Source organism: Kogia breviceps, chromosome 2 (assembly GCF_026419965.1).
Source record: "Kogia breviceps isolate mKogBre1 chromosome 2, mKogBre1 haplotype 1, whole genome shotgun sequence".
Taxonomy (NCBI): Eukaryota; Metazoa; Chordata; class Mammalia; order Artiodactyla; family Physeteridae; genus Kogia; species Kogia breviceps.
In genome coordinates, this window is record NC_081311.1 from 95,167,638 (window position 1) to 95,195,615 (window position 27,978).

At 44.8% G+C, this 27,978-nt stretch overlaps 2 protein-coding genes across 3 annotated transcripts; one reads left to right on the plus strand and one right to left on the minus strand.

The window, feature by feature from the left end:
* Positions 1–331: 331 nt before the first annotated feature.
* TSN (translin) lies at positions 332–8,778 on the minus strand. 2 transcript variants are annotated; one of them, XM_059055392.2, is made up of 6 exons: positions 8,501–8,778; positions 7,232–7,325; positions 6,182–6,278; positions 4,409–4,524; positions 3,354–3,433; positions 332–2,730 (listed from the first exon to the last, which is right to left on the minus strand). In XM_059055392.2, exons 1-6 carry the CDS (start codon positions 8,564–8,566, stop codon positions 2,497–2,499), a joined length of 687 nt encoding a protein of 228 aa, XP_058911375.1. In that variant the 5' UTR covers positions 8,567–8,778; the 3' UTR covers positions 332–2,496. The 2 variants fall into 2 exon arrangements, with proteins under 2 accessions (XP_058911375.1, XP_058911376.1); XM_059055393.2 differs by lacking the exon at positions 3,354–3,433 and having other exon boundaries at positions 1,567–2,730; positions 8,501–8,759.
* Positions 8,779–15,785: 7,007 nt separating this feature from the next.
* NIFK (nucleolar protein interacting with the FHA domain of MKI67) lies at positions 15,786–27,622 on the plus strand. The gene is made up of 7 exons (XM_059055391.2): positions 15,786–15,974; positions 17,471–17,608; positions 20,997–21,105; positions 22,933–23,144; positions 26,441–26,503; positions 26,626–26,694; positions 27,077–27,622. The coding sequence occupies exons 1-7, from the start codon at positions 15,870–15,872 to the stop codon at positions 27,263–27,265; spliced, it is 885 nt and encodes a 294-aa protein (XP_058911374.1). The 5' UTR covers positions 15,786–15,869; the 3' UTR covers positions 27,266–27,622.
* Positions 27,623–27,978: the final 356 nt, after the last annotated feature.

The window sequence follows — 27,978 nt, forward strand, 5'->3', positions numbered from 1 at the left end:
CCTTCACACCTTCCTCATTCAACCAGCCATCCCAGTCAGTTTCACCTCCCTTAAATGTTATCGTATGGGGGAAAGGGGGATGGTTTGTTTTCACTTGTTTAATGCTTATTACAGTGACTACTAAGAAACTGTGTCAGACTCAGGGAGAATCTCATTCTGGTGTGGAGCATGACAGTGGTGTTCTACCTGGGACAAACAGTTCGGTCTAGACCACGAAAGAAAAAAGCTACAACTTCTGAGCGCACAATCATGAAACGATGGCAGGAGCAGCCTGCACGCCCAAGTCATCCCTTTAGCCACCTGCTCAAGTCAAGGTCTCAGAACACAGCCAAAGGAGCTTTTGTTCTTTATTAAATTCTCTTAAGCATCACTCATTGTTCAAGTTCAAGACAGGGCAAATCCTTTCTAGTATTTATGGGGCTCTCTTTTCTCCTCATAAATAAATCTATAAAGAAAGCATCCACTAACTCATCTCTATTTTCTCTAACCTGCTTGATTTTCTAAAGTTGGAAACAGCAATCTTGGTGTCCCGAAACCAGAGCCAAGGCTTCTCAGCATCTTCAGCTAAAATACCCGTCATTTCCCAACCAGGGGAGAGCGCACCAACATTACCTACACTTTACAGTACACAGCTCAGTGGCTGCTGCCTTTTGACTATTCTACCACACAGCAGTGTGGGCTCATCACCCCAGTCTTCTTCAGCCTCAAAAACCATTCAGAACTTACTGCCCTTGTAGGAAGAGTTCTCATGGCAGCACACTAAGTGACCAAAAAAAAAAAAAAGAAAAGAAACTTTTTATTGCTTTACAAGCTGGCAACAGACACAACAGAATAATCATACACATGACACCTGTACATCCCCAAATGGAGTATAAAACCAGAATGTGCTCCTCCACTTAAAACATATTTGTGAAAAGTGAAATCCAAAACTTCTGCCAAGAACTTTACTGTTCTCAAGCAGAACTGATACTTAAAGAGGCCAAGAAAGCTATGACCAAACTTACTGCATACGTCTGAGCATGGGATTCGAAGCCTTTTATGCTCAGCCCAGGCAGTGCTATCACTGCACCCTAGGCACTTTAAGACTCTTTAACTCTTTTCTTTCCAAATTCTTCTGCAGAAAGAGCTGTCAAGAAAATTGTTCTAAAACGCAACTATGCGTAGCAATTTATGTCTCATTTCTACTTCTTTCCTCATGATGGAAAATCTGATCAGTCCTTAACTCAGCCTGATAAGAGTACTGGTGGCCATGCCAAAGATCCTACTGTACAAACAGGAAGCCCGAACCCATATTAGGCACGAGAGGGTGACACTTCTAAATACTTCCTATTATTCTGGACACACTGGCGCCTTCCCTTCAGTGAGCTCCAAGATGCTGTGGATTAAGTCACCATTTTAATAGTATCTCTTCAACAGCAAAATTACATGGCAAGTACTACCCGAAAATGAGGAGGGGGGCGGTGCCAATGAGATACATGTGACTTGCCCAAAACTGTAAAACCTGACTGTTGGAATAATCAACAACCTGAGAAAATTGCTTCCTTGAAAAAACATGACCAAATCAGCTAATTTGTGTGTTTGTTTTTTAATTCAAGGTTTTCTCTTCCTTCCAGACAAAGCACAGCGTTCCTCAGTCAGAACATCACCGGTCAGGGTGTTGAGAATTAACTCCGCTGAGTGGCTTTACACTCCCAGACCTAGGAGTCTACCTGGCTATTAGGTAAAAAGTTTCATAGCTCAGAAATACATCGTATGAAATGTTAGTTCAAGATGTGTGTGGACACAATGTTTACCTGCTGCAACAGCAGGATGTTAAGGCAACATTAGAACACAGAGGTGCTTTAAAACTCTACCCCTACTCCCCACCTGGTAAGCAGAGCCAGATGATGTTACTCAATCCTTAATACAAAAATGTCCCCAGATAATCTGAACTTGACTTTGCAGTTTAATCTTTGATATTTTGATGGCAGTGAGAGAGAATCCTGGGGCTATACTTCCCTTGCAAAAAAATTCAACATCTGATTTACTCAGAAGGTTTAAAATGAGGAAGGAAAATATAAAATAACTTGTCCTTTGCTTGACAACCATCCTTTTGAGTTAACTATTTTTATACGGTATCCAGGGCATACCTGGGAATGGATGGCTAATCTGGATATAGAAAACATCAAGGGTCACCCCTGGAAGAATCACAAACAAGACAGTAAAGCTCTCCATCAGTACATCGACAGCATCAGGGTAAGCAAGAAAAGAACTTTACCAAGAGGTTGGCATTTACACTTTTTGACAGAACTGAAATACACTGAGTTACAGAGCAAATTCACTGAAACGACAAAGAAAACTCTGTCCTTGTAAAGGCTATTCTTTCACCCCCAAAAGTGTTTCAACTCTGATACACCACACAACCGGTTAAGAAAATGAAGCGCGGTGTTTAGCGATGGGCATCCTAACGACCGGGAGAGGCGCCAGGCTGGGGTCAGTGGGGCGCGCGAAGAGCCCCTACTTCTCCGCACAGGCCGCTGCCGTCTCCTTGTTGAAGCCGCGGATGGACAGGTCGTAGACCACCTCCTCCACTTTCTTCACGTCATACTTCAGGCCGTCGTAGCGCTTCCGCAGGGAGTCGTTTTTGAGGTTGAGGAGGCGGAAGCCGGAATCCAGCTCGTTGATGAAGGTGGAGATGTGCAAGGGCCGGGAGTAGTCTCCGGCGGTCACGCTGTTGACCGACAGTCTCGACTGCGGGACAGAGAAGCAGGGACGTCACAGCAGGGCTCCTCCTCCTAGTCGCGGCCACCAGGCCCGCGGGCCGCCACACTTCTCCATACTGTCCCTTTTGACAACTGCTTGATTTTACTAACCTACTTAATAACTTAAGAAATCATTGGCCTTTTGTTGGAGTTTCTGTGGCCTCCAACTTTTCATAAATATGAATAGGTTATAGTGAACACCTTTATAACAGCCTTTTCTCTTCTTTTGAACTACTTTTACAGGATAATTTCTCAGGAGAGAGATGAAGGAGATAAAGGCAAGAATAACTTATAGTTATACAGTTAAATTGTTCCCCCAGACAATTACGAATTAACGCAGTCACCAGGAATACATGCCTTACCACCACTTTGAAAGGAAGAGGTATTCTCATCTTCTAAAAGTGCACACAGTAGTTAAGTGTGCACAGCCACCCCAACGTCTGAATGGCTATCCCAGCAAAAGCTGACACACAGCACACAGTCAATGGCCACCCTGTGACTGACAGGTGGCTTAGAAAAGAACGAGACTTCTGAACTTATGTACCCATTTAAAAAACTGACAATGAAGTGGAAAAATCAAAAGAGCAAAAGGCAAATCACTAAGCTTCTTACCAGTTCACTAGCAAGAATGAGAACTCCTGAGAGATAATCTTCCACATCCAGGTGAAATCCCTTCTCCCGATCTGGCTCAACTAAAAAATATAACAAAGTAAAGACAAGGTCGTGATGGAACTTACACCTAAAATTTTTTTAAAATACAGACACACACACACACACACACGTATATATAATTTCTCTCCAAGTGAAAAAGGAACTAGTCCTTCAAAACTATCTTTTGAATGTGGACACATCCTTGGCACTGTGGATTTTTCATGTTCTCAAGCAGAATTCAATTTTTCCTGCCATTCTTCTTTCAAAATATAATACCACCAAAGGGCTTCCCTGGTATCACAGTGGCTAAGAATCTGCCTGCCAATGCAGGGGACATGGGTTCAAGCCCTGGTCCAGGAAGACCCCCCCATGCCGTGGAGCAACTAAGCCCGTGCGCCGCAACTACCGAGCCCCCGCGCCTAGAGCCCGTGCTCTGCAACAAGAGAAGCCACCGCAATGAGAAGCCCGCGCACCGCAACGAAGAGTAGCCCCTGCTCGCCGCAACCAGAGAAAGCCCACACGCAGCAACAAAGACCCAACACAGCCAAAAAAAATAAATAAATTTTTAACTAAAAATAATAACAATACCACCAAGAATATATGTTATGTCTGAGAATACCTTTGTTTTTAGAAGTGCACGCTGAAGCACTGATATGAGAAGTCACGGTCTCTACACCTGGCTTTCAAAGGGTTCACACGTGTCCCCAAGGCACACACAGTAAGAGACTAAGCAGATGGGCCAAAATGTGAACAAGTAGAACATCTAAGTGAGGGGTACACAGGGGTTCACTGCACTGCTTTCAACTTTTCTGCAGACTTGACGTTTTTAAAAACTCAAAGGAACGCCCAAGTACAAAGAGCAAGTCACTACATACTTTTAGTTTTTCTGTTTCCAAGTAACCAGTTTTCCATTTAGCTCTCATTTGTTTCCATAAATAGAAAGCCCCCACCCACCCACCCACCCCCCGCCAAAACTTCAGCTGGCCCTGCAGGTAGACACGCCTGCGGACACTCACTGCCAAGGATCTCCGTGACCGCCTCTCGAGTCACCAGGGTCTCCGACTCCAAGTACACGACGAAGGCTGCCAAGAAGACCAGGCGCTGTAGCACAAACCTCCAGTGCTCGTGAAACCTGCAGCGAGCGTGAGGCACCAACGTCAGAAAGACAGGACGGGGGCAGCCATGGCCAGACACATGAGGAGTAGGGACCTTTTTCAAATAAAACTTACAAAACGTGTAAGAGCAATGTGACATTTAAGTATATGAGATGGGTTCAGCATAAGTACATTGGACTGGATTTGCCGGTCCAAATTTATAACAATTACTTACTATAATTTTAATGAATGAGAAGCATGGTCCAATTTTGATGACTGCAAAACATTACAACCAAAGGCTATGGACAAGAGCAACTGTGCTTTAGAAGTTTAATCAGTAAATACAATAACACTGCTCTGAGAAAAATAAATGTGGGCGAATGAAGATTGTTGAGAACTGCAACTGTACATCAGCATCAGCACCTGACTGTGTTATTCTCAGAACTGAGTGCAGGGTATCAAGAAACTCCTGATTCACACACATAGGAAATAACTACCATTTGCAGTCACTAAACAGGTGAACTTAAAACCTTGTGTTACTGCACTTAAACCAAGCTAGGAGCCTGAAAAAGAAATAAGAAATTTTACAACCCCTAGATATTTATGCTATGCCTCCTGATTTTTAAATGTGGCAACAAATTCAAAACCATCTTTCAACAAAACCCAGGCCAAACAAAACATTCTGAGGTCCAAATCAGCCAGAGGGAGCCCGTGTGTGAACTCCAAACACCATGGTCTCTAAAGACCCTGCCAGTTCTATTGTCCTACTTCTCTAAGCATCAGTTATTACCTTACAGCAGGGGTCAGCAAACCTTTTTTGTGATTGAGGCTTTGTGGGTCACTTTCAGTCTCTGTCACATACTCTTATTTGGTTTTTTTTCTTATCAACTCTTTAAAATATAAATATATTTATATAAAATATAAAAGGCCACAGTAGTTTGCCGGCCCCTACCTTTAAAGAATCTTGTGAGGGTATACTATCCACTCCCCATATACATGTCCTAACTATTTCTTGCCTATAACGTGTCTTAAAAGAACATCTTCTCTAGTGAAAAAGCAAGCGTAAGTAGGAAGTTTAGGTTCCTATTTACTATATTTCATCAACACTCAGTTTTTCCCAGTTTAACATCTATGAAATCAGGATGTATTGTACAATCTACGTTTCACAATTATGATTAACAACAAATTTTTTCCCTAGTGGTATGAAAAATAACATTGTATGTTAAAATTAATAGTGTACATTCAACGAGATATGGCATGAGATATTACCCACATACGTCACTTGGCAATGAAATTCGATATTCAGTATATTTATACACACACACATACACTGCCACTTAATCCCATAACCTTAACAGCAAAGATAGGGTTCATCCAACTTCACAAGTAACTTGAATATACTAAGAAGATATTCTCTATTTTGACCTTCACACAATACATATTTTCTTTTTAATTACCTTTTCATTGCAAAAATTATACATGTTCCTTAAGAAAATTTTGAAAGTAAAAGGGAGAAAAAAATAAAATCAACAATTTTGTCACCATTAAAATACCACCACTATTAACAGTTCCTTTTCCTTTCTGTTGCTTCTTCTAAGTAGAGGGATTTTTACCGAAGTAATCATTTAGTACACATAATTTTTCTCTTGCCTTTTTTTACTTAACATTATAAAAGATGCTAGTTGTCTTACAAACCTGTAATACTGTTCAGCAGGAAACTTGGTCTTCAAAGACGTCAGATGTGTTTTTACCGTACCAAAATGTTCTCGAGCTTTCAAACACCTCTTTGGAACTGATCACAAAAAGATAATCAAACATAATAATGACAGACTTAGCAAATTTCAAATACAGTTCTTGCTTAACAATCTATGTAGTCTACCTGGAAATTTTTTTTAAATCTCATGACCAAATGTAGGGTATGCATCGCTGCTTTCAACCTGGCTCTCAAAATTTCGTATCTAGCTTCCCCACTAAAAAATAAACAAACAAAAAATTGCTAAAAGGGAATATGTTGGGTAACATACTGGTAAACTGTCATAAATAACCTCATCTTTAAGCTGCCTTTCCTAGTCAGTCCCCAAAGGATGCCTAAAATTGGACTGCTTCTAGCTCCCATATTTGGTCAAAAGGCAGCTTTATAATTATTCTCAATCAGGCTGACCAACTCTGTATCAACTAGAAAAATGACTTGCCTCTGACACCTGTTAATTACATCATTATATCATTATCTATCTGAAACTATATTTCAGCTCTCTCAGTTGTGCTGACTACATCTTACAATGGAGGTTCCATGTCTAAACTTCTCGTACTTGATACCCAAACAAGAGCTGACTGTAAACACATTGACAACATTTTACACTGGCCATTTCATTATCTACAAATGCATATTAAATTATTTTCAATGACTGAAAGACTGGGTTTAAGGAAAAGAGCCAAATAAAAGTTGCTAGATACACAAGACAGCTATGAAACTACCACAATTATCATCAGTATAACTCTATCACAGGAGAAAACATTCCTATTTCCACCTACGTGAAACCAGAAAATCAAAATATACAGAATTCTGGAAACCTGTAAAATGATCAACTCACCCACTTCACCAATTTTTACTCACCATAAAGCATGAGAGACATTTTTCAGAGTAAATAATACAGATTTGATATGTCTTCTGGGTGTAAATTAACTCTTTAAATGAGAGATCAATAAATTGGATAAAAACCTTCAAAATCAAAACAAAGAACTTACTGTCCTGAAACCCAGCACCCTGATGGACCCCTTGCAGTAGAGTTAAAATCTCTCGAGCTGTTTGTTCTAAACTCTGTACAACTTTTCGGATCTCCTAGAAAGAATTAAAGATGAAAATATCAAGTAAATCCAACATAATCATTATATTATCATAGCCTCAAACCAAATATACTAAATAGCATATTTGATCTATGACATCTTCACATAGATTCAAAACACTAGCAACCTTTACAAGGACATGAATGGTGTACAAAATATCCAGATTTGAATTCTGACTTTTCCACTTACTTCCTCTGTGAGACCTTCAGGAAGTCATTAAAAAGCCTTAGATTCCTGATATAGACTTCAAAGGCTAATTGCCACCCACTCACCCAAAATATCCCACTGCAACACTAAAGGAGATGAGGCACCCACACGTAAACCAACAAGAGAAGAATGAAACGCAACACAAGGATCGGGTATTTTTCATTCATTCATTTTGCAAATATTCACTGAGCACATTTTTAGGCACTGTGTAAATACTGGGGAACCAAGCAGACAGTCCCTTCCTTCCTTTAGAGTATAACAGGGGAAGCGTTTAAAAAATAACCATCACACAATTTTTTTAATGGTAATGCACTACTAGAAGTAAACATAACAGGGTAAAAAATTATTTACATTTTGACATCAAGGAGGTGAACACTAGATAACCAGGAAAAGAGTGGGAAAGTAGCGCATTCCAGGAAAAGCAAGAAGTATATGCAAAAGTCCTGAGGCAGGAAGCTATTTGGGAAACTAGAGGAATAAAAGGGAGGTAAACTGAGCATAACACACAACGTAAGAAGGCGTAAAATGAGACTGGAAGGGAGAGACCTGTGGGCCACAGTAGTCTGGATTTTTATCCTACGTGGAATGATAAGCCATAGGAGAGTTTTAAAGAGAAGGGCACACGTGCTTTTAAGACACCAATAAACAAACACAACAAACACGTGTCGTCTGAGTCCCAGGCGCTAACTGAGGCTTCGACATAAACATACGCTAAAAAGGAGGAAACTGACACCCAAATGAGGTAGGTGATGCCAAGGAACCGAGCCCCGAACACAGGGAACCAGGACCTGGTAGCAGAATCGGGGGCCGGGAGAGGGAAGTGCCCTGAGCCGAAACAAGACGGGGAGCAACCCACCCCCGGAGGCTTCCCCACCGTTCAAATCTGAGCGACGGAGGAGGGCCGGGCGTCGCGGCCCAGCTAGACAAGGAGAGGGAAAGGGGATGGGGAATGAGGGGGCTCACCTCTCGGATGTCCTGCTCGGCAGCCAAAAAGCCCTGCAGCTCCACGAAGATCTCGCTCACAGACATGGCGCCGGCCGCAAGAGCGTCAGCCAGGGCGGCGAGGGTGGCCAGCCGAGTGCGTTCAGGAGAGAACCGACGCCGTCAGTCACAACGCCCGCCACCGCCGCGGCCGCGTCCACCGGGCCCTGTGCTGGGGCTGTCGCTGGGGTCCTCCCAAGCCCGCGGCGCGCAGTAGGCCGGGCTGTCCGCCGCTCTGCCTGAGGCGCTGCCTGGAAGACAGAGCAAGGTGAGGGCTCTTCCGACAGGCATCACCGGAAACAGCCCGGGAAGGGGTCCTTGGACCACGTGGGCCGGAGGACTGGGGCTTGGGTTTAGAGGTGTGGGGCAGCCCGCTATTAGCTCGTGAAGTCCATCCCGGTGTCTTGTTGGGTGTTTGGTGCCACGAGACCTGCACGATGCCAAAATCTGAGGATCCATAAATCCTTTATATGAAATGGCGTAGCATTTGAGTATAACCTACGCACATCCTCCTGTAATACTTTACTTACTTGTAATTAGGTATTAGTTGTTATACCTAATAAAATGCATTAAGTAAATAGTGGTAAATACACTGCGAATAATATGTACATAGTTGCTGGTGCACGCAAATTCAAGTTTTGCTTTTCGGAGCTTTGGAATTTTTTTTGAATATTTCTAACTGGGGTTGGTCGAATTTGCGGTGCGGAACCAGATACGGAGGGCTGACTACTGTACACGGTATTTTATCCAACAGCAGTTGGTGGGAAGATGCTTCGATACTGAAGGGTACGCATAAAAAGAGTGTAGATTGCAATCTTCGTAAAAAGGGAAACTGCATTCGTGTCTGCAAAAAAAATACTCGGGAAAAATAAAAGTGTATGCGGGACTGTAAATAAGGCGATGGATTGAAAGTGAAATTTTTGTGTGTACTTTTTTAAAATTTAAACTTCTCTGTAGGATTGTGTTGCCTTTTTTTAGATTATATGAATTTTTAAGCGTGCCGGGTGGGAAGTTTCCTTCTCAACTACTGCCTTCCCTCATTCCCCTTCCTTGAGGCAAGAGCTGTAATGATTTCTTGTTTAACCTTACAGTTATTCCATACATCTGCCCTAGAAATACAAATGTGTATGTGTGTGTAGGATACACTCCATATGAATTTAAATGATTACTTATATCAACTAAATGATAGTTTATTGTTTGCTTTGCGCCAGACGTTATTCTAAAACTTTACATGAAAGGTCATATTTTATCTCCATTATACTTCTGCGAATTTGATACTATTTTTATCTTATAAATGATGTTACTATGTTAACCGATTAATTGACTTGCCTAAGGTCATATGCAGCTATTACAAGATGAAGCTGTAATCTAAATGAGTTGTCTTCATCACCATGCTATTATCATCATATATATATTGAAATTTCTTTGGGGAATTCGCTATGCTTTTTTTTTTTTTTTTTTTTTTTTTTTTTTTTTTTTTTTTGCGGTACGCGGGCCTCTCACTGTTGTGGCCTCTCCCGCCGCGGAGCACAGGCTCCGGACGCACAGGCTCAGCGGCCATGGCTCACGGGCTTAGTTGCTCCGCGGCATGTGGGATCCTCCCGGACCGGGGCACGAACCCGTGTCTCCTGCATCGGCAGGCGGATTCTCAACCACTGCGCCACCAGGGAAGCCCTCGCTATGCTTTTTGCACATCTTACTATAAAGTTTTCATCTTTCTCATTCAATTCTAGTAATCCTTATCACTTAAAAATTAACATTTTCTCATTTTTTTACCATTTTTAAAAATAATTTTTGAAATGCAGACATTGTTAATGTGAATTTTTTTTTCTTTTTTTTTGGTGGAATGGACATGTCCTGTTTATTATTTCGGTTCTTTCTATTATAAATAGCATTGTGATGGAAGTCTTTGTAAGCCCTTATCAGTATGTAAGATCATTTCCTTTTGATACACAGATGGGCAACAGGCACATGAAAAGATATCATCAGGGAAATGCAAATCAAAACCACAATAAGATATCACCTCACACCTGTCAGAATGGCTATATGAAAAAGACAAAAGGGACTTCCCTGGTGGTGCAGTGGTTAAGAATCCACCTGCCAATGCAGGGGACACAGGTTCGAGCCCTGGTCCGGGAAGATCCCACATGCCACGGAGCAACTAAGCCCAGGAGCCACAACTACTGAGCCCAAGTGCCTAGAGCCCTTGCTCCGCAACAAGAGAAGCCACCGCAATGAGAAGCCTGCACACTGCAGCGAGGAGTAGCCCCCACTCGCCACAACTAGAGAAAGCCCACACAGCAACAAAGACCCAATGCAGCCAAAAATAAATAAATAAGTAAATTTATTTTTTTAAAAAAGAAGAGATAACAGGTGTTGGTGAGGATGTGGAGAAAAGTGAACCTCCTACGCTGGTGTGGGAATGTAAATTGGTGGAGTCACTGTGGAGAACACTATGGAGATTTATCAAAAATTACAAATAGAACTAGCATACAATCCAGCAATTCCAGTCCTGGGTATTTATCCAAAGAAAACCAAAACACAAATTTGAAAAGACACATGCACCCCAATGTTCATAGCAGCACTAGTTACAATAGCCAAAATATGGAAGCAACCTAAGTGTCCATCAACAGATGAATGGATAAAGAAGGTGTGGTATATAGAGTCAATGGCATACTACTCAGCCATGAAAAAAGAATAAATTTTACCAAATGTGACAACATTGGTTGACCTGGAGGGTATTACGCTTAGTGAAATAAGTCAGGCAAAGAAAGACAAATACTATATGATATCACTTATATGTGGAATCTAAAAAATAAAACAAATGATCAAACATAGCAAGGCAGAAACAGACAGACTCACAGATACAGAGAACAAATTGGTGGTTGCCAGGGAGGAGAGAGGTGGGGGGAGGGGCAAAATGGATAAGGGGATTAAGAGGTACAAACTACAAGATATGAAATAGGTAAGTTAAAACTAAATAAATAGATAAGTTACCAGGGATGTAATGTACAGCACAGTGAAAAAGCCAATATTTTATAATAACTCTATATGGAGTAGAACCTATTAAAATGTCAAATTACCAAATTGTACACCTGAAATTAATACAATGTTGTAAGTCAACTATACTTCAATTTAAAAAATTAAAGTTAGAAATTTAAAAATGATAATAAGATCATTCTTTTGATAAGTCCCATTTTTAAAGTTCTTGACACATTTTGCCAAATCCCTCTGCAAAGAGCTTGATTTCATTTTCATTCTCCTGCCCACCGGGGCCTGAAGGAGCCAGCTTGGCTGCCCTCTCCCCAGTGTGAATATTAACACTGTAGACATTCTGGGCTAATTTAAGGGTGAAATTATACCTTATTTAATAGTACTGCAGACAAGGTAATAGGTGGTGCACATCTGCAAGGTTCCTTGAAGGGCAAGAGGGGAGAAACAAGTCTGGTTGGGAGCTGTGGCCTGCAGTCTGAGAAAAGGAGAAGGGGTTAGGGAGTCAGTGCAGAGAGAGAAAAAAGAGATGGGCCTTGGGCTGTGTAACCAGGAGATTTTAATTTATAGAGCTGACATAATGACAACTAGAGAGGCCAGTGCCATTGACAGAAGAATTTATTCCTTGCGTCTCCTGAGAGGACAGGGCGCACCGTGCCAGGCAGGGCCACGTGGGGAAGCACCAGGTTTGGTCAGGAAGGAGGAGCAGGAGTGAGGGAAACCCAAGCCAGAGCCTGTGTCCCTATGTCCATGGGAAAGGCAGGGCAGGGCAGGGTGATTAGCTCAGGACTGGCCAATTTGAATACTTCTGGTGGACTTCAGGCTATAGGAGTGGTCTCAAGTTGCCTGGTACCTCGCCTTGGCATGATTTAGGGGAGGGGACATATTGGCTTGGTGTGTGAGAGTCAGGTAAGGAAATGCTCCAAGCTGAGCCCTTTGCTGTCTCTAACAATTGCCTAGCACTGGGCAGGACAGTCTCTCTGCAGCCAGCAAGCTTTTTTTTTTTCTTTATTGAAGTGTAGTTGATTTACAATGTTGTGTTAGTTTTTGGTATATAGCAAAGTGATTCAGTTACATATATAAATATATATATATTCTTTTCCATTATGGTTTATTGCAGGATATTGAATAGAGTTCCCTGTGCTCTACAGTATGACCTTGTTGTTTATCCATTCTAGATATAATAGTTTGCACCTGCTAACCCCAAACTGCCAGCAAGCTTTTTAAGGTGTCAAAACATCAGAAAATACGAACATGATTAACACAGGCTGGGAAGAGGGCACCAGGATTCAGACTGCAGGACCCAGGACACCATGACCCACAGCCCCAATGAAGGCTGGACAGGATCCTGGGATGAGGAGGGCATTGGTGAGTCAGTCCATGGGTTTTCAGAGGGAACCTGGACCCTCTAGGCAGGCCCCACTCTCCACTCTCCCCACCCGCATCCCCCTGGCGGTCCACCCAGCTTTGCCAGGGTCACTGCCACATTCGGGGTCTGGATTTGGGGCTGTGCATGACGTTAAACCCAGCACAGGGCAGGATGTGGCCCAGGTGACAGTCATCTACAGGACAGAGGAAAAAAATGTCCCTCCCAGCCTCAGGTCATGTGGCCCTAAACGGTCTGCAGACTGAATTTTTAGTTTGTCAGGTGACATGCATTGAGGCACCACTGTTGAGCCGGGTGACACAGATGAGAACTGCTCCCCACTTCTTCCCCTAAAATTGTCCCTTTCAGTTCCACGCCCAGAAGCCCTGTGCCTGAGCAAGGGGCAGCGGGGCAGGGCCAAGCAGGCTGACTCTGGTAGCTGGGCCCACGTCCCAGGGGTGGCATGTTGGACGGCCGTGCAGGGACCAGGCAGAGCGATGGAAAGGGGGGAGAGCAGGGGAGGAGGAAGGTGGGCAGGGCTGGGCAGGCACCTCGGCCCCTACCGGTGCCCACCGGCTCCCCGCTCAGGACCACCCCGCAGAGCCCTCTCCTGCCAAGGCCCAGCTGCCCGGACACTCATCACATCCCTCCTCGCCCTGAAGCCAGTCCCACCCTGCTGCCAGCCCCACCTCAAATCCCAGCCAGCAGCCCTCGCCATGCTGGGCCCCCAGCCCATAGGTGGTAATGGTGGCACCAAGGAAAAGACATGCCACTGTTCTGTCCCAGCAGATATGGGAGGGCAGTGGGGGAAAAGGAAGGGAGAGACCTGCAGTGAGCACATTCAACCGTCCAATCAGGGGTCTGCGGAAGTGCCTGGAGGCATGTGGGTTGTTAAGTGCCCGGGCGGGGAGGGCTGGGTTGGCCCTGGCAATGCGTGCTGGGGACAGGATGCAAAGGCAGTGTCTACGGGACGGTCCAGCTCAGTGAGAGCCGTCCCACCCAAGCAGCCTCCCTGCCTACATACAAAATCAGAAAGAAGGAAGAAAGGAACGGAGGGAGGGAGGGTGGGTGGAAGGACAAACACAGGCGACACTAGCCTGTCACCTGGGGCATGCAGAAGGCCAGCTGCCAGTCTGATCGTTAGTAGTGTTGCTGCTGCCACTAAAGAGTGCAGATTCCCCCACCCCTACCCCAGGAGACTTAACAATCATCTCACCCAAACTCTTCTTCACGGCTGAGAAGACTGAGGCCCCACCTGAGAGGAGGAGGATCTCCCCAGGCACATGGCCGGGGGATTTCTGGGCTCTCTGACCAGGATGCCCCATCAGCTCCCGTGACCACCTGCCCAGGTCCCAGAGGGACCCTTGGGCCCTGGGCAGCCGAGGAACAGCAGAATAAGATCGTCCCCAGCAGGGCCAAAGCATATGTCACTGGAAGGTGCTGTGAATGACCCAGACTCAGAAACAGGGAAACGAAACAGGTCCTGTCTGGGCTGCAGTGCTATCCAGGGGCTGAGACCCTGTCCCCAGTTAAGGGCTGACTTCTGTGGTCTGGTGAAGGCCATGGAGAGGGTGGCCTGGTGGCCTGGTAGCCTTCTGTGAACATCCAGGAGCTCCTGCAGCCTAGCCCTAACAGGCCAAGACAGGCCCAGGACCAATCAAAGCATTTTCCTCAGAAAACCATTTCAGGCTGCACCAAATATGGTAACTGTATTCGTTTCCTAGGGCTGCCATTACAAATGATCACAAACTGAATGGCTTAAAACAGAAACATCTTCTCTCACAGTTCTGGAGGCTAGAAATCCAAGTTCCAGATGTTGGTAGGGCCATGCTCTTGAAGGCTCTAGGGAAGAATCCTCCTTTACCTCTTAGCAGATTCCTGTGGTTGCCAGCAATCCTTGGCGTTCCTTATCTTCCAAAAGCAACACTCCAACCTCTGCCTCTGTCCTCACGCGGCATTCTCCCTGTGTCTGTGTCCCCAAACGTCCTTCTTACTAAAAGGATATTAGTCATTGGATTAGGGCCCACCTTTCTCCAGCAGCACCTCAATCGAACTTGATTACATCTGCAAAGACCCTGCTCGCATCACAGGTACTGGGGTAAAGACTTGAACATATCTTTTGGGGGGACGCATTTCAACCCGGTTCAGAGATCAGTTCCCCATATCCCTACTCCTGATACTCTCAAAGTGTAATCCTCGGAGCATCAGCCTCACCTGGGAGCTTGTGAGAGACACAGAACCTAGGGCTCTGCCCCCGACCTAGGAATCAGAATCGGCAGTCACCACCTGATTCTTTAGGGGCCAGGAATTCCTGGAGGGGACTGAGAAGATTCGAGAGGTGAATCTCCCATAAAAGAATTGTCAGTTTGCCTTCTTCCCGTCTCTGCTCCTCCCCTCCGCTCCCCATAGGAACTAAGAGATAAGTCAGGGATTCAAGCCGGGGAAAGAGAGGGTTGTTCACACACACACACCCAAGGGAGGGGCCTTCAGGGAACCATAGAACTCGGTCTGTATCCTCTTGGTCAGTCCCCCTGTGGGGGACACAGAGGCCAGTATCTGACTCATACATCAAATATCTAACTTTGAGAACAGCCAAGATGCCTGGCCGGTAACAATGCAAAGAGGAAAAAGCATCTCCTACAACAGAGACAAGAGAAGATGAGGTCCTTAACTAAAGGATGAGATCAGCGTACAAAGGCCCTTCCAAGGCGAGCGCCTGCCCACAGAGCTGACCCCAGCGGAAGGGTGGAACCACAGCCAAGCAGGCTGCCGAAATACTCAGCAGCCGGCCGAGGGAACACCTCCAAAGGGCGGCAACCCTGGACACGCCCTGCGGCACCTGCCAAACAAGAAGCCCCTTCCGCCCTCTGGCCGCGCCGCGCCGCGCCCCAAGCCCCGCCCCAGGCCCCCGCCGTCACTTCCGCTTTGGGGAAGCAGAGGGCTCGGCACTTCCGGGAGCGTTGCGTGGGTCTCTTCCGCCTGCGAGGTAACGACATGGCGGACTTGACTGGCCCAGCCAAGCCGCTCCTTTCCCTGAACCCGCAGGAGGATACCAAGTTTAAGAAGGAGGTGGCGCAGGTTCGCCGGCGCGCAAGCAAGGTGAGCGGCCGGCGCGGCCCGGCGCGAAGGGAGGCGGCGGATGGGTCTGGGGGTCCTGCCCGGCGCGCCTCGGCCTCCCCACGCCTGTGTTTCGTCCGGGGTCACCCCGGGCGGGCCCCGACCTCACGAGGTAGGAGGCCGAGGTTTCCCCGGGAGGACCGAGAAAAGACGCGGTTGGGCCGTGGGCCTTAGGGTCCTCCGGGGGGTAAGGGGTGGGTATGGGGGAGGGGTGCACGAGGAGAGGAGAGGAGAGCTAGCTGCTGGGTCGGCTCTGGTCCCGCGCGCGGATCAGCCTCACCCCGGAGCCGTCCTGCTTCCGTTTTGCCCCCGAACTGGGCAGGTTCGTTTGCCTGGTTAATGGTTTTGGAATTCTTAAAAGACAATATTTGCCAAGCTCCATTTGCTGCCTAGGGGCCCTGACATGAAGTTCTGTTTGCCCAGGGGTTTAGCATAAAACGCACGTGTGGAAAACTTAAAAGTCCTTATTATGGAAGGCAGCGGTATGGTGGCTGAGATACTGAAAGGTTACTGGGCATCTTGAAGGTTAACTGACGTCTTTTTTTATATCCAGCAGGTTCTTATTAGTTATCTATTTTATACGTATTAGTGTGTTTATGTCAATCCCCATCTCCCAGTTCATCCTACCTCCACCCCCGCCACTTTCCCCTTAACTGACATCTTAAAAGTGTTCCTTTACGAGGGACAGTTAACGATGGTCTGCAAACAGAATTGAAGGGTACGTTTAGGTGGAGTTCTTAGGCCAGGAAATTTGTAAATAACGTGTTCAAAGATTTACTCTATCTGTTGATCCAGCGTGTAGTTACTGAGCACTTACTTCGGGCTGGGAGTTGGAAGCTGAGAAGATCGCCTACTGCTGGACGGTTGTTCTCTTGGGGAGATAGACATTACACAGCCAGTTTGTTTTTTCCATATTTTTTCCACTGTGGTTTATCACAGGATATTTTTTTTCTTTTTTCTTTTTTTTTCTTTTTTTTTTTTTTTTTGCAGTACGCGGGCCTCTCACCGCTGTGGTTTCTCCCGTTGCGGAGCACAGGCTCCGGACGCGCAGGCTCAGCGGCCATGGCTCACGGGCCCAGCCGCTCCGTGGCATGTGGGATCTTCCTGGACCAGGGCACGAACCCGTGTCCCCTGCATTGGCAGGCGGACTCTCAACCACTGCGCTACCAGGGAAGCCCTAACACAGGATATTGAATGCAGTTCCCTGTGCTATACAGGAGGACCTTGTTGTTTATCCGTTTTCTATATAATAGTTTGCATCTGCTAACCCCACCCTCCCAATCCATCCCTCCCCCACCCTTGGCAACCATTATTCTACTATCTATGTCTAAACAGTTAATTCTTTAGTGTGTTATGGTAAGTGGAAATACAGAGTAGGTTCTTCTTGTCTTAGACTGAGAGCAAGGAGTTTCACAAGTTTTGTTGCATTGTGACTTCTTATTACAAAGAAAATATTTGCCTGGTCTTTGTGTCTTCAGCAACAGGAGAAACAAAAACTTACTCCTGGAGTGATCTATGTGGGCCACTTACCTCCATCGCTTTATGAAACCCAGATCCGAGCATATTTCTCCCAGTTTGGCACTGTTAAAAGATTCAGACTGTCCAGGAGTACCAAGGTAGGATTTTTGTATTGAATTAGATTGTTTTATTTTCCAAAAATGTATCAGCCTTAACAGTTTATGGAGCATGTTCGTATGTTATCACTTATCACTCTTCATTCCAGAAAGGGGTTGGATAAGGTCTAGAACCTGAAGCAGCCATGAGAGCAAAATCAGTATTCCTATAAATGTTTGCTTTGCTTTTTAAGAAGAAAAAAGGTAATTGCTTCAAGTCCTCAAACTAAATTGACAGTCCCGATAAATGTGTCCTGTTTGTCTTGTGACTGCTAAGCCAGGGGTACGTGGGAGGAGTTGGCCCACTTTATTTTCTTCCCACACATACACTTTATTGGTTGTAACCATAGAGTTCTTGTTATTGGAATCTTTTTTTCTCAATACGGTTTTTCCACATTTTCCCTCTTGAGTTACAGCAAATCAGAGTTAACTATTGTCACTGCTCTGTTCCTTTGCTTGAATGTACTACAGTTTATTTATCCACCCTCCTGTTGAAACCTAGGTTTTTTCCAGTCTTGTAGGTGAAGCCGCTAGGAACATTCTTGGTGCGGGTGTAGGCAACTTTCTCTAGAACAGTATTTTTCAGACCTTCAGTCCACAATAAGAAATCCACAAGGCAACACATATGTACGTGTACATAAACAACTGAAATACAAGTCCCAGGAGATGATACTTAACCTTTCTATTCTGTTTTTTTCATTTGTTTTGTTTTGTTTTTTGGCGGTATGCGGGCCTCTCACCGCTGTGGCCTCTCCCGTTGCGGAGCACGGGCTCCAGACGCAAAGGCTCAGTGGCCACGGCTCACGGGCCCAGCCGCTCCGCGGCACGTGGGATCTTCCCGGACTGGGGCACGAACCCGTGTCCCTTGCATCGGCAGGCGGACTCTCAACCACTGCGCCACCAGGGAAGCCCCTCTATCCAGTTTTGTAACAATACTTTTGTGACCTACTAAATTCGTTTTGTTGTGCTCTAAAAGGTCAGACTCTGAGTTTGAAAAATGGAACTTTACAGCCTGTCCTCAGGATGACTGAGTGCAGAATGAGTTTCTCCATATTGAGTATCGTTGTTCCCCAGCTTTGTATTCTGAAAATGTTCCCGTCTGCAGGGAAGTAGAAAGAATGGTGTAATGAACATTCCCTCCCCTGGATTCACCCGTTATTAATATCCTGACACATTAGCTTCATCTCTTCCTGTATCTGTAAAAACATACACACCTCTTTGTTTTGTTGACCCTTTTGAAGCAAGTGGCAGCTGTAATGCTTTAATACTAAGTGCATAATCATAAATATAAGAATGAGGACATTCTGCTACGTAATCGCAGTGTGAAAATCTCATATACTGTCCATCGTCACATACCCCAGTGGTCCCTGCCCACCCTGGGATCCAGTTAGGGTTCATGCATTGCACGTGCTTGTTTAGCTCTTCATCCTATCCCAAACGGTCTCTTTACTCCTGTTTTGCTTGTTTGGTTTTTCTTGACCTTGGCTTTTTTGGAGTTCAGGCCGGTTGTCCTCGAAAGCCTGCTCCTTGCTGAGATGCACTGAAATGCATCATTTCCAGCTTTGTTGCATAGTAGTAAAGCTACCGCACCCCCGTTTTGACTATTTGCTTGGTATTGCCAGCATTCTTGGATTACTAGTTCGAGGTGTTGGCTTTAAAGTTTTTGGTTTTTTGGACACCTGACGTGTATTTTCACATCAGGTTTCAAAAGATTTATTAGTTCACAGTGTTGTACATTGTTGTACATTGAGCTAGATTTCACAGTGTTTTACACTCCACCATCCTTCCCCTCCTGAGTTGGGATTGTAAAAGGACTGTCAGATTTTTTAAGTTTTACCAGAATCGTCCTGTTGCAGATAACTGAACTGAGACTCTGGGTTGTGGTTGTGTCCGAGTTGTTAGTCGCTAGCGCAGCTGGTGCTAGGAGTGAGCCTCCTGGCCTCCAACTCTGTTGAGCCACACACCCTTTAAATGGTTTCTCATTTCCAGGACCACATGACCAGTTTTGAGCCATATCTGAGAATATGTTGTTTAATGCAAGATTGTAAAGTATTTCTAGTCGTTGTCGCTAAGAACTGGATCTGTAGAGGGGGATAAGTTCTTTTTCTACTGCCCTCCTAAGGTCCCTGGCTGGCACCCTGTAAATTGGACTGCAAAAAGGGATTAACAAGACCAAAACAAACCTCTAAAATGTATGCTTACACATGGGACTGCTCGGAGAGGAATAACTCAAAGTGTTGGTTAGAACTTGGGCCTATACAGCATCTTGGCAAAGGAGCAAAACATTTTTGGAGGAGCGACAAGATGAAGGAAAAGTGCTTTGAGTTTACAGGGCTGCAAATTGTGGGAAAGCACACATACGGGAGACTAATGATGGATAAGGTCTACTTCGTAAAGTTTATTGCATAGAATCCTCTAACTTCTGTCTTTCTGGTAGAGGGAGGAAGACACCTTTGTAAATTCATGTCCTGTTTTTAGGTAAATAAGGGTATGACAGAGTTTTTCTTGTATCTATTTCTCAATTCCTTCATCTCAAAATAATCCTGTGCCAAAGGAGCAGATGTTGGGCAGGCATACCCTGCCACCCTGCAGTAACATGTTTTGAGTACTTGACAGACATCTTGTGGAACGCTTATGGATTATTTCATATTTTCCTAGCTACCCTGTGAGAGTGATTATAGAAGGAAAAAACTGAGGCTTGAACATTCCTTACCCGATTAAGTGTCAGAGCCAGGGTCCAAACCTGGGCATTCGGACTCTAGAACTCTTGTTACTGAGCTCAGTGAGAAAAATCCACTGTATGTTGCAGTGCGGAGGCCAAGAACTCCGGATGTCCATGTCAGGGGATGTCCTTTGCCCACAGCCATGGAGAAGCCCAGTCACTAGTAAACATAACAGTGAATCAGTATTTTATTGATTAGCTTTATAGAAACTGAGAAGTTCATTTCTTTTCAGTTTTTCCATATCAAATGGGAATTATATCATCTGCATTCTTTGTGAAGCATCATACCATCTCCTGGGTAGTATTAAATACATGGATAACGTGACCACCCATGAGATCAATAACGAGTAAAGGGCTGGGGGGCCTCCCACATTTCCTTTATGGTGGGCTGTTACTATTGGATGAATTCCAACTACAGTAATGTATTCATCATATGTAATCAAAGTCCCAGGAATGCCTCAAAATCAGTGGCAAGTTCAGACTATTCTGAACTTTTCTTTCCCCATAATAGTTGCTGGACTATGTGATTTGAAGTTGGAATCAAAGGTGTCTTAATGTTATTCAGTGAGGGTGCTAATGTACATTATTTAAACTAATGACATTTTAGGAGTTTTTATGGCACATCAGAATTTAATTGTTCTGCTTTCTGTGGTGGGTTTTCCATTGCAGACTGGAAATAGCAAAGGCTATGGCTTTGTGGAGTTTGAATCTGAAGATGTTGCCAAAATAGCTGCTGAAACGATGAATAACTACCTTTTTGGCGAAAGACTCTTGAAGTGTGAGTACCTCTTAGCTGTGGGGCTGCGGGGGCGCCTCCTGCTGATGGGAGCGAAGGACGGGTTGCTTAGCTGCTTGGATCCCCCCTCACCCCTGGGGTGATTCTCTTAAGCAGTGGTGCAAGGGTTTAAGTGCATTTTCCAGACAGGGTCTAATGCGAACTTCTGAATCTTCCAGAGTGAGAGCTGCTTTAGGCTGAGATGGGGTTGGTTAGGTTCCTTGAGTAAATAGGAAGAGCTTCCTAGCGGGGTGTGGAAGGGCTCCCTGTGAAGGAGTCACTGAAGTCGAAACCTGAGAATTACGTAACAGTGAGCCAGGTGAGGGGGTGGGAGTGAGGATTTGCTGAGGGGACAGCAGGTGCAGAGCCAGACTGACCAACCGACTGTATTCGTCCGCGAGGAGAATCACAAGAGGTGCGGGAGGAGAATGAGAGGAAGGGAGGTCACGTTGCTGGAGGCCTTGCAAAGCGGGGGTCCAGAGTATACCCCAAGGACAGCGGGACCCTCTGATGGGTTCTGGACAGGATGACCTTCAGCATGAGGAGTCACGTTTCAGTCGGTCTGCATGGCAGTGGCTGCAGCACCTCCACGAGAGAAGCCATCGGGAGTGGCGGGCTGGCAGCGGAGTAGAAGTTCACCCTGCAGGAGTAGGGCTGCCAACAACCAGCCTCCCGGCACAGTGCCCTCTGGAGGCGGAGGTGGGGCCGAGCTTCCGGCTGCGCTGTGCTCGGGCTGGAGGGCGCCCACCCCAGTGCCCGAGTAGCTCCCCTCTGCCTCGGCTCCTGTTGCTCAGAGAGTCCCAGTAACTCCTGAGGTCCTGCGTTCATTCACACGTTAACAACACGGCTCTTGCCAGGACGAAATGGGCTGAATGGGTGACCACGTGTGTCAGGTCAGCGCTGTGCTGTATGTGGCTGTTGAAAGAGGGCACAAAGGGCCCTGAGCTCGGGTACAAGTGAGATTAGCCACGTCATCACAGGCTGTTTGTTTCGTTTTTAATTTTTTGGCTGTACTGCTCAGCATGTGGATCTTAGTTCCCCGACCAGGCATCGAACCTGTGCCCCGTGCAGTGGAAGCATGGAGTCTTAACCGCTGGACTGCCAGGGAATTCCCACCCCCCCCCCCTTTTTTTTTTTCTTTTAATGGAAGCAGTTTATCTTGGAGGTGATCCCAGGAAAGTACCTGTAAGGAGTGGCGACATGGGGCAGGGGGAGGAAATCGATAATAAGTCAGTAAAAAGGGTGTGTTAGCAAGCAGTTTACCACTTAGGCAGCTGGGCTCCGTTCTGCTGGTAACACTGGGAAACAGAATCATCCCACCTGACAAGCAAGGGAACTGGGGTATTTGTGTACCAACTCCCCATCCATCACTGGTAGAGGGTGGATTCCAGGGGTTTTGGCTTGCCTTGCATGTGGGCCCAGTGTGCGTCCGTGAGCAGAGAGATGCAGATAAGCAGTGAGCTGCCTTAGTCCTGGGCGCGTGCCCAGAGGATACCATGGGTCACACAGTCTAAAAGTAGGGATCCTGTTAGCTTCAGGAACCCTGAGACTTGATACCATCCACACTCTCCTCTGTGCTACTGTCTTTGTTCACTCACGAACCTCTAGTCCTGGAATAGCTCTTGGCACGCACACAGTGAGTGTTTGATAAATAGTTGTGGGCTGTATGACTTTCCCTTGGGCCACCTGCTTTATTCTTTTAGGCTTCTCCACTAAATGAGAGACATGTCATTTTGATTGTGCTGTGAGGAATGACACGGGAAATTCTACAGTTAATGTGAAAATCCTTTCCCTCCCACATGGTTGAAAACCTTTTTATTATTACTATAGGTCATTTTATACCACCTGAAAAGGTACATGAAAAACTTTTTAGAGAGTGGCATATGCCATTTAAAAGGCCATCATATCCAGCAGTGAAACGGTATAATCAGAATCGGACACTTCTTCAAAAGCTACGGATGGAAGAGCGATTTAAAAAGAAGGAAAAATCACTCAGGAAGAGATTGGCTAAGAAGGGAATTGATTATAACTTCCCTTCACTGGTAGGTATTGCTTTGTATAAAGTATCTAACCCAGTACTTTGATCCCATGCTAGGTTTTGACTAAATTATTGAAACCCTGCATTAAAGGTTTGTCTCTGTAAGTTTGTCATAGCAGTCGTATTATCTCTATTATACAGAAAAGGAAACTCCTGAAAGGGATTAGCTGATGTGCAACATTTACCTGATTTAATAATTTTAGATTGGGGCTTCCCTGGTGGCGCAGTGGTTGCGAGTCCACCTGCTGATGCAGGGCACACGAGTTTGTGCCCCAGTCCAGGAAGATCCCACATGCCACGGAGCGGCTAGGCCCATGAGCCATGGCCGCTGAGCCTGCGCATCCGGAGCCTGTGCTCCGCAACGGGAGAGGCCACAACCCTGAGAGGCCCGCGTACCACAAAAAATAATAATAATAATAATAATTTTAGATTATTGAAGTTAAACCCTATTTGACCCAACACCATAATGCTTGTAGATTACTAGTAAAGGTGTCATTGCCAGAATTAAATTTTGGTTTATTATATGTTACCAGTAAATATCAAGACTGTAAATTGACCATGCTTTTTATGCCATTCTAGTTAAAATTTTGTTTCATGGTCTTCTAAGTTGGAAATACTCCCAAAGTGTATGTCAGAATTAACCAGTAAGCATGAATTCTGTGGATTAAATGAGTGGGAATTGAAATACAGGAAGGCTCCTTACATGCATGGGTTAACAGATTTTCATCCAGTTCTTATTTCATTGCTTGCTGAGCAAGGAGACCTTGGTGAATCTTTCCTCCCTCTTTCATAGTAAGGAGAGCTCTACATCTATAATTAAAAAACAAGAATGCAAGTCATTAGGGTGTGGATAGCATAGGTGAATATCTTATTTTTTTTCTTGACTATATCTTGAGATTGTTTTGGGTCTTCCATAGACCCTGTCGGCTTATTTCCAAAAAGTTAATTAGTTGGTAAGAGATGGTGTCTATTACCAAGTTTATTAGGTCTTTTAACCTTATCCAGAAACTGGAAGACCAAGTTGCTATCCTTGGGCCCAGTTCCTGGTTGGTTTTTTTTTCCTTTCTGTTGTTGTTGCTTTTTTTTCCTTTTTTTCTTTTCTTTTTCATTGAAGTATAGTTGATTTACAATATTATATTAGTTTCAGGTGTAAAACAGCGATTTAATATTTTTATTGGTTATACTCCATTTAAAGTATAAAACATTGGCTGTATTTTCCTGTGCTGTAGTATATCCTTGTGGCTTTTTTATTTTATTTTTTATTAATAAATGTATGTGTTTGTTTTTACTTTTGGCTGCATTGGGTCTTTGTGGCTGCACACAGGCTTTTTCTAGTTGCGGTGAGTGGGGGCTACTCTTCGTTGCGGTGCGCAGGCTTCTCATTGCGGTGGCTTCTCTTGTTGCAGAGCATGGGCTCCAGGCGCACAGGCTTTAGTAGTTGTGTCTCACGGACTCAGTAGTTGTGGCTCATGGGCTCTGGAGCGCAGGCTCAGTAGTTGTGGCGCACGGGCTTATTTGCTCCACGGCATGTGGGATCTTCCCAGACCAGGGCTCGAACCTGTGTCCCCTTCATTGGCAGGTGGATTCTTAACCACTGCGTCACCAGGGAAGTCCCATTTTATACACAGTAGTTTGTATCTCTTAATCCCCTACCGCCTATCTTGCCCCTCCCACCTTCCCTCTCCCCACTGGTAACCACTAGTTTGTTCTCTATATCTGTCTGTTTCCATTTTGTTATATCTATTTATTTGGGTTTTTTTTAGATTCCGCATATAAGTGAAAACATACAGTATTTATCTTTCTCTGTCTTATTTCACTTAGCACAGTGCCCTCCATTCCATCAAATGGCAAAATTTCATTCTTTTTTATGGCTGAGTAGTATTCCATTGTATATATGTACCACATCTTCTTTATCCATTCATTTGTCGATGGACACTTAGGTTGCTTCCATATTTTGGTTGTAACAAATAGTGCTGCAGTGAACATTGGGGTGCATGTATCTTTTCAAATTAGTGTTTTCATTTTCTTTGAATGTATGCCCAAGAGTATGGTTTTTGGATCATACGGTAATTCTATTTTTAGTTTTTTAAGGAACCTTCATACTGTTCTCCATAGTAGCTGCACCAATTTACATTCCCACCGACAGTGTACAAGGATTCCGCATTCTCCACATCCTCTCCAGCATTCCAGCATTCGTTATTTGCGATCATCTTTTTGTTTGTTTGTTTGTTTTCTCTGTTCATGCTATGCGGCATATGGGATCTGAGTTCCCCGACCAGGGATTGAACCCATGACCCCTGCATTGGGAGTGCAGAGTCTTAGCCACCGGACAGCCAGGGAAGTCCCTGTTTGTGGTCTTTTTTATGATGGCCATTCTGACTGGTGTGAGGTGATACCTCACTGTGCCTGGTGGTTAATTCTTTGCCCAAATCCCAAACACAGCCTATAATGATACATGTTAAAACAACATTATGTCACAGTTTGGGCCCTGGTACTCTTGTGATCGATCCATTCAGGAGCTGGAGAACTGCTTTTCCCATGCCCCCCATCTGTTACCTTGCAGGAAGCAGGCTGCTGCGTTCACAGTCCTGGACTTAAGCAGGACAGACCTCCTCCAGGGCCTGCCTTTTCACGTTCGTCCTGGCTCCCCGCTTCCTGACGCAGGATTCTCTGGCCAGCTCCAGGTTCTGAGCCTTCACTTCAGCCTCTGCAACTTCTGCCTGCTCCTCAGTTAGGCCCCTTTTGTAGTTTTGCCCTTTACTTAAGATCATTCACTGTATTTGTGGATTTGCTTTTTATATTGAAATGCTCCGGGGACTTCCATGATGGTCCAGTGGGAAAGAATCTGCTTTCAGTGCAGAGGACTCCGGTTTGATCCCTGGTCGAGGAACTAAGATCCCACATGCTGCGGGGCAACTAATCCTGCACGCCTCAATTAGAGAGCCCGCGTTCCGCAAGCTACAGAGCCCACGCGCTCTGGAGCCTGCACACCACGACTAGAAAGAAGCCTGCACGCTGCAGTGGAAGATCCCGCACGCTGCAATTAAGATCCTGCGTGCCGCAGCTAAGACCCAACACAACCAAAAATAAATGAATTAAATAAATATTTTAAAAATAAAGTCTTCCCTGATCCCCATATAAATTGGTACCCCCATATAAACAAACAAATAAATAAATTGAAATACTCTGTCATTTAGAGAGAATTTATTCATAATATGTATAAGGATCTAGTGGTAAGTTTTAAAATGTACATATGTGACACTGCTAGCTTACAACTTCCTTATGTTTGCTTATGTTAAGGTCTTATGTAAAAATGAGGAAAATGCTTCAAACACTGGTCCTCGAAATTCCAGAAAGCACCAGGTAAAATTTTAATTTATCATATTACCTACCAGATATCAGAGAAAGATAAATGGGGAAATACATTCAAGACTACTATAGCTGATAAATATGCAGGTTGATGAAGTCTCTTAAATTTATTTAAGGCTTTACGTAAGAAGAAAAAAGCGGCTTTGGTCACTCCTAACACTCCTGAGAAGACTGTGGATAGCCAGGTAAGATGGTCTTCAGAGTTTTGGGAATCAGATACTACAATTTAAAAGAGGAAAAGCAGTTGCTACTACTGTCACTTTGCTAAAATTTCACTTGCTCTTGGGACTTTTTGGTAAATCCTTACTGATGGTGTAGCAGAGGCATAGCAGAGCCTTCCATCTAATACTCTGTCGTGGAACGTGTCATATCCATTAATTGTGAATTTTCATAGTAAGTGTGATCAGCACCTAAGCTCTTGATTATGTGCAACTGTATCACCAAAAGATGCAAACAGGCCTAAAATAATATGCATAACGTTTAATAAGAGAGGGGAGGTGATGGGGGGGGTCATTCCTAACATCTTCCCACATTCACGTATTATAATCTTTAACTTGTTGAACCCAGGGCCCCACGCCGGTTTGTACACCAACATTTTTGGAGAAACGAAAATCTGAAGTGGCTAAAATGAATGATGATGATAAAGATAATGAGATCGTTTTCAAACAGCCCAAATCTGGTGTAAAAGAAGAAACAAAAGACACTCAGGCGCCTACAAGTTCAAGGAAAAAAAGACGAAAAAAAAGCAACCAGTAATTCTGAATGTATTGTGTATCGTTGTGGTTCTGAAAAAGGTGATTTTGTTACGGAGGCTGGTTCTTTGTATTTAACTCTATACGGTGGAATGCAATCAGTAACAAGATGGTTGGAAAAGAAAACTGTCAATTCAAGTCAACCTGGAGAGCAGTCAGTGATTTGGGCATCCCCGCCCTCACAGAAATGCAAGGGTGAGCACCAGCTCACAGCAGCCCGCTCACGCTGCCTGTGTCCTGTCTGCGGCTCTCTCCAGCTTTCATAGCTGCCTTTAGTTGCTCTGCCTGGGTAGCTTAAGTACTAGGCTGTACCCCTTGTTGTTACCATTAAATAAAGAAAATAAAATCTTTATTAAGTGACCGTGTAAGTGGTTCTCTGTTAGACCCATCAGATGGCTGAAACTGGACATTAAATTGTATGAAGAGTGAGAAGGCAGGGTCTCTATTAATAGGGATTCATTTATGTATATGTGATCATTTTTACCAATGTTAGTTTGGGGTGGGCTGGCATGGATTAATTAATAACTACATCCTGTATCAGTATCATCCATCTGGAATTAGACTTCAAGATTCAAGCAGTGACTGCCAGGTAAACTTTTTCTATATTTTTCTGTATGCAAGGGGAACTTGGGTGTCTTGAAGTAAAATTGTTGGTTTTCGCCTTTTCAACTATCTTTAAGTTTCCCATGCTCTTGAAATATGCTTTTGTATCAGCTA

Coding starts and splice junctions, on each gene's coding strand:
- TSN (XM_059055392.2), bottom strand. CDS start 8,566: ATGTCTGTGAGCGAGATCTTCGTGGAGCTGCAGGGCTTTTTGGCTGCC. Junction 7,326..8,500: donor CCGAGCAGGACATCCGAGAG/GTGAGCCCCCTC, acceptor AATTCTTTCTAG/GAGATCCGAAAAGTTGTACA. Junction 4,525..6,181: donor CCTGCTGAACAGTATTACAG/GTTTGTAAGACA, acceptor CGCTCGCTGCAG/GTTTCACGAGCACTGGAGGT.
- NIFK (XM_059055391.2), top strand. CDS start 15,870: ATGGCGGACTTGACTGGCCCAGCCAAGCCGCTCCTTTCCCTGAACCCG. Junction 15,975..17,470: donor TTCGCCGGCGCGCAAGCAAG/GTGAGCGGCCGG, acceptor TTGTGTCTTCAG/CAACAGGAGAAACAAAAACT. Junction 26,504..26,625: donor GAAATTCCAGAAAGCACCAG/GTAAAATTTTAA, acceptor AATTTATTTAAG/GCTTTACGTAAGAAGAAAAA.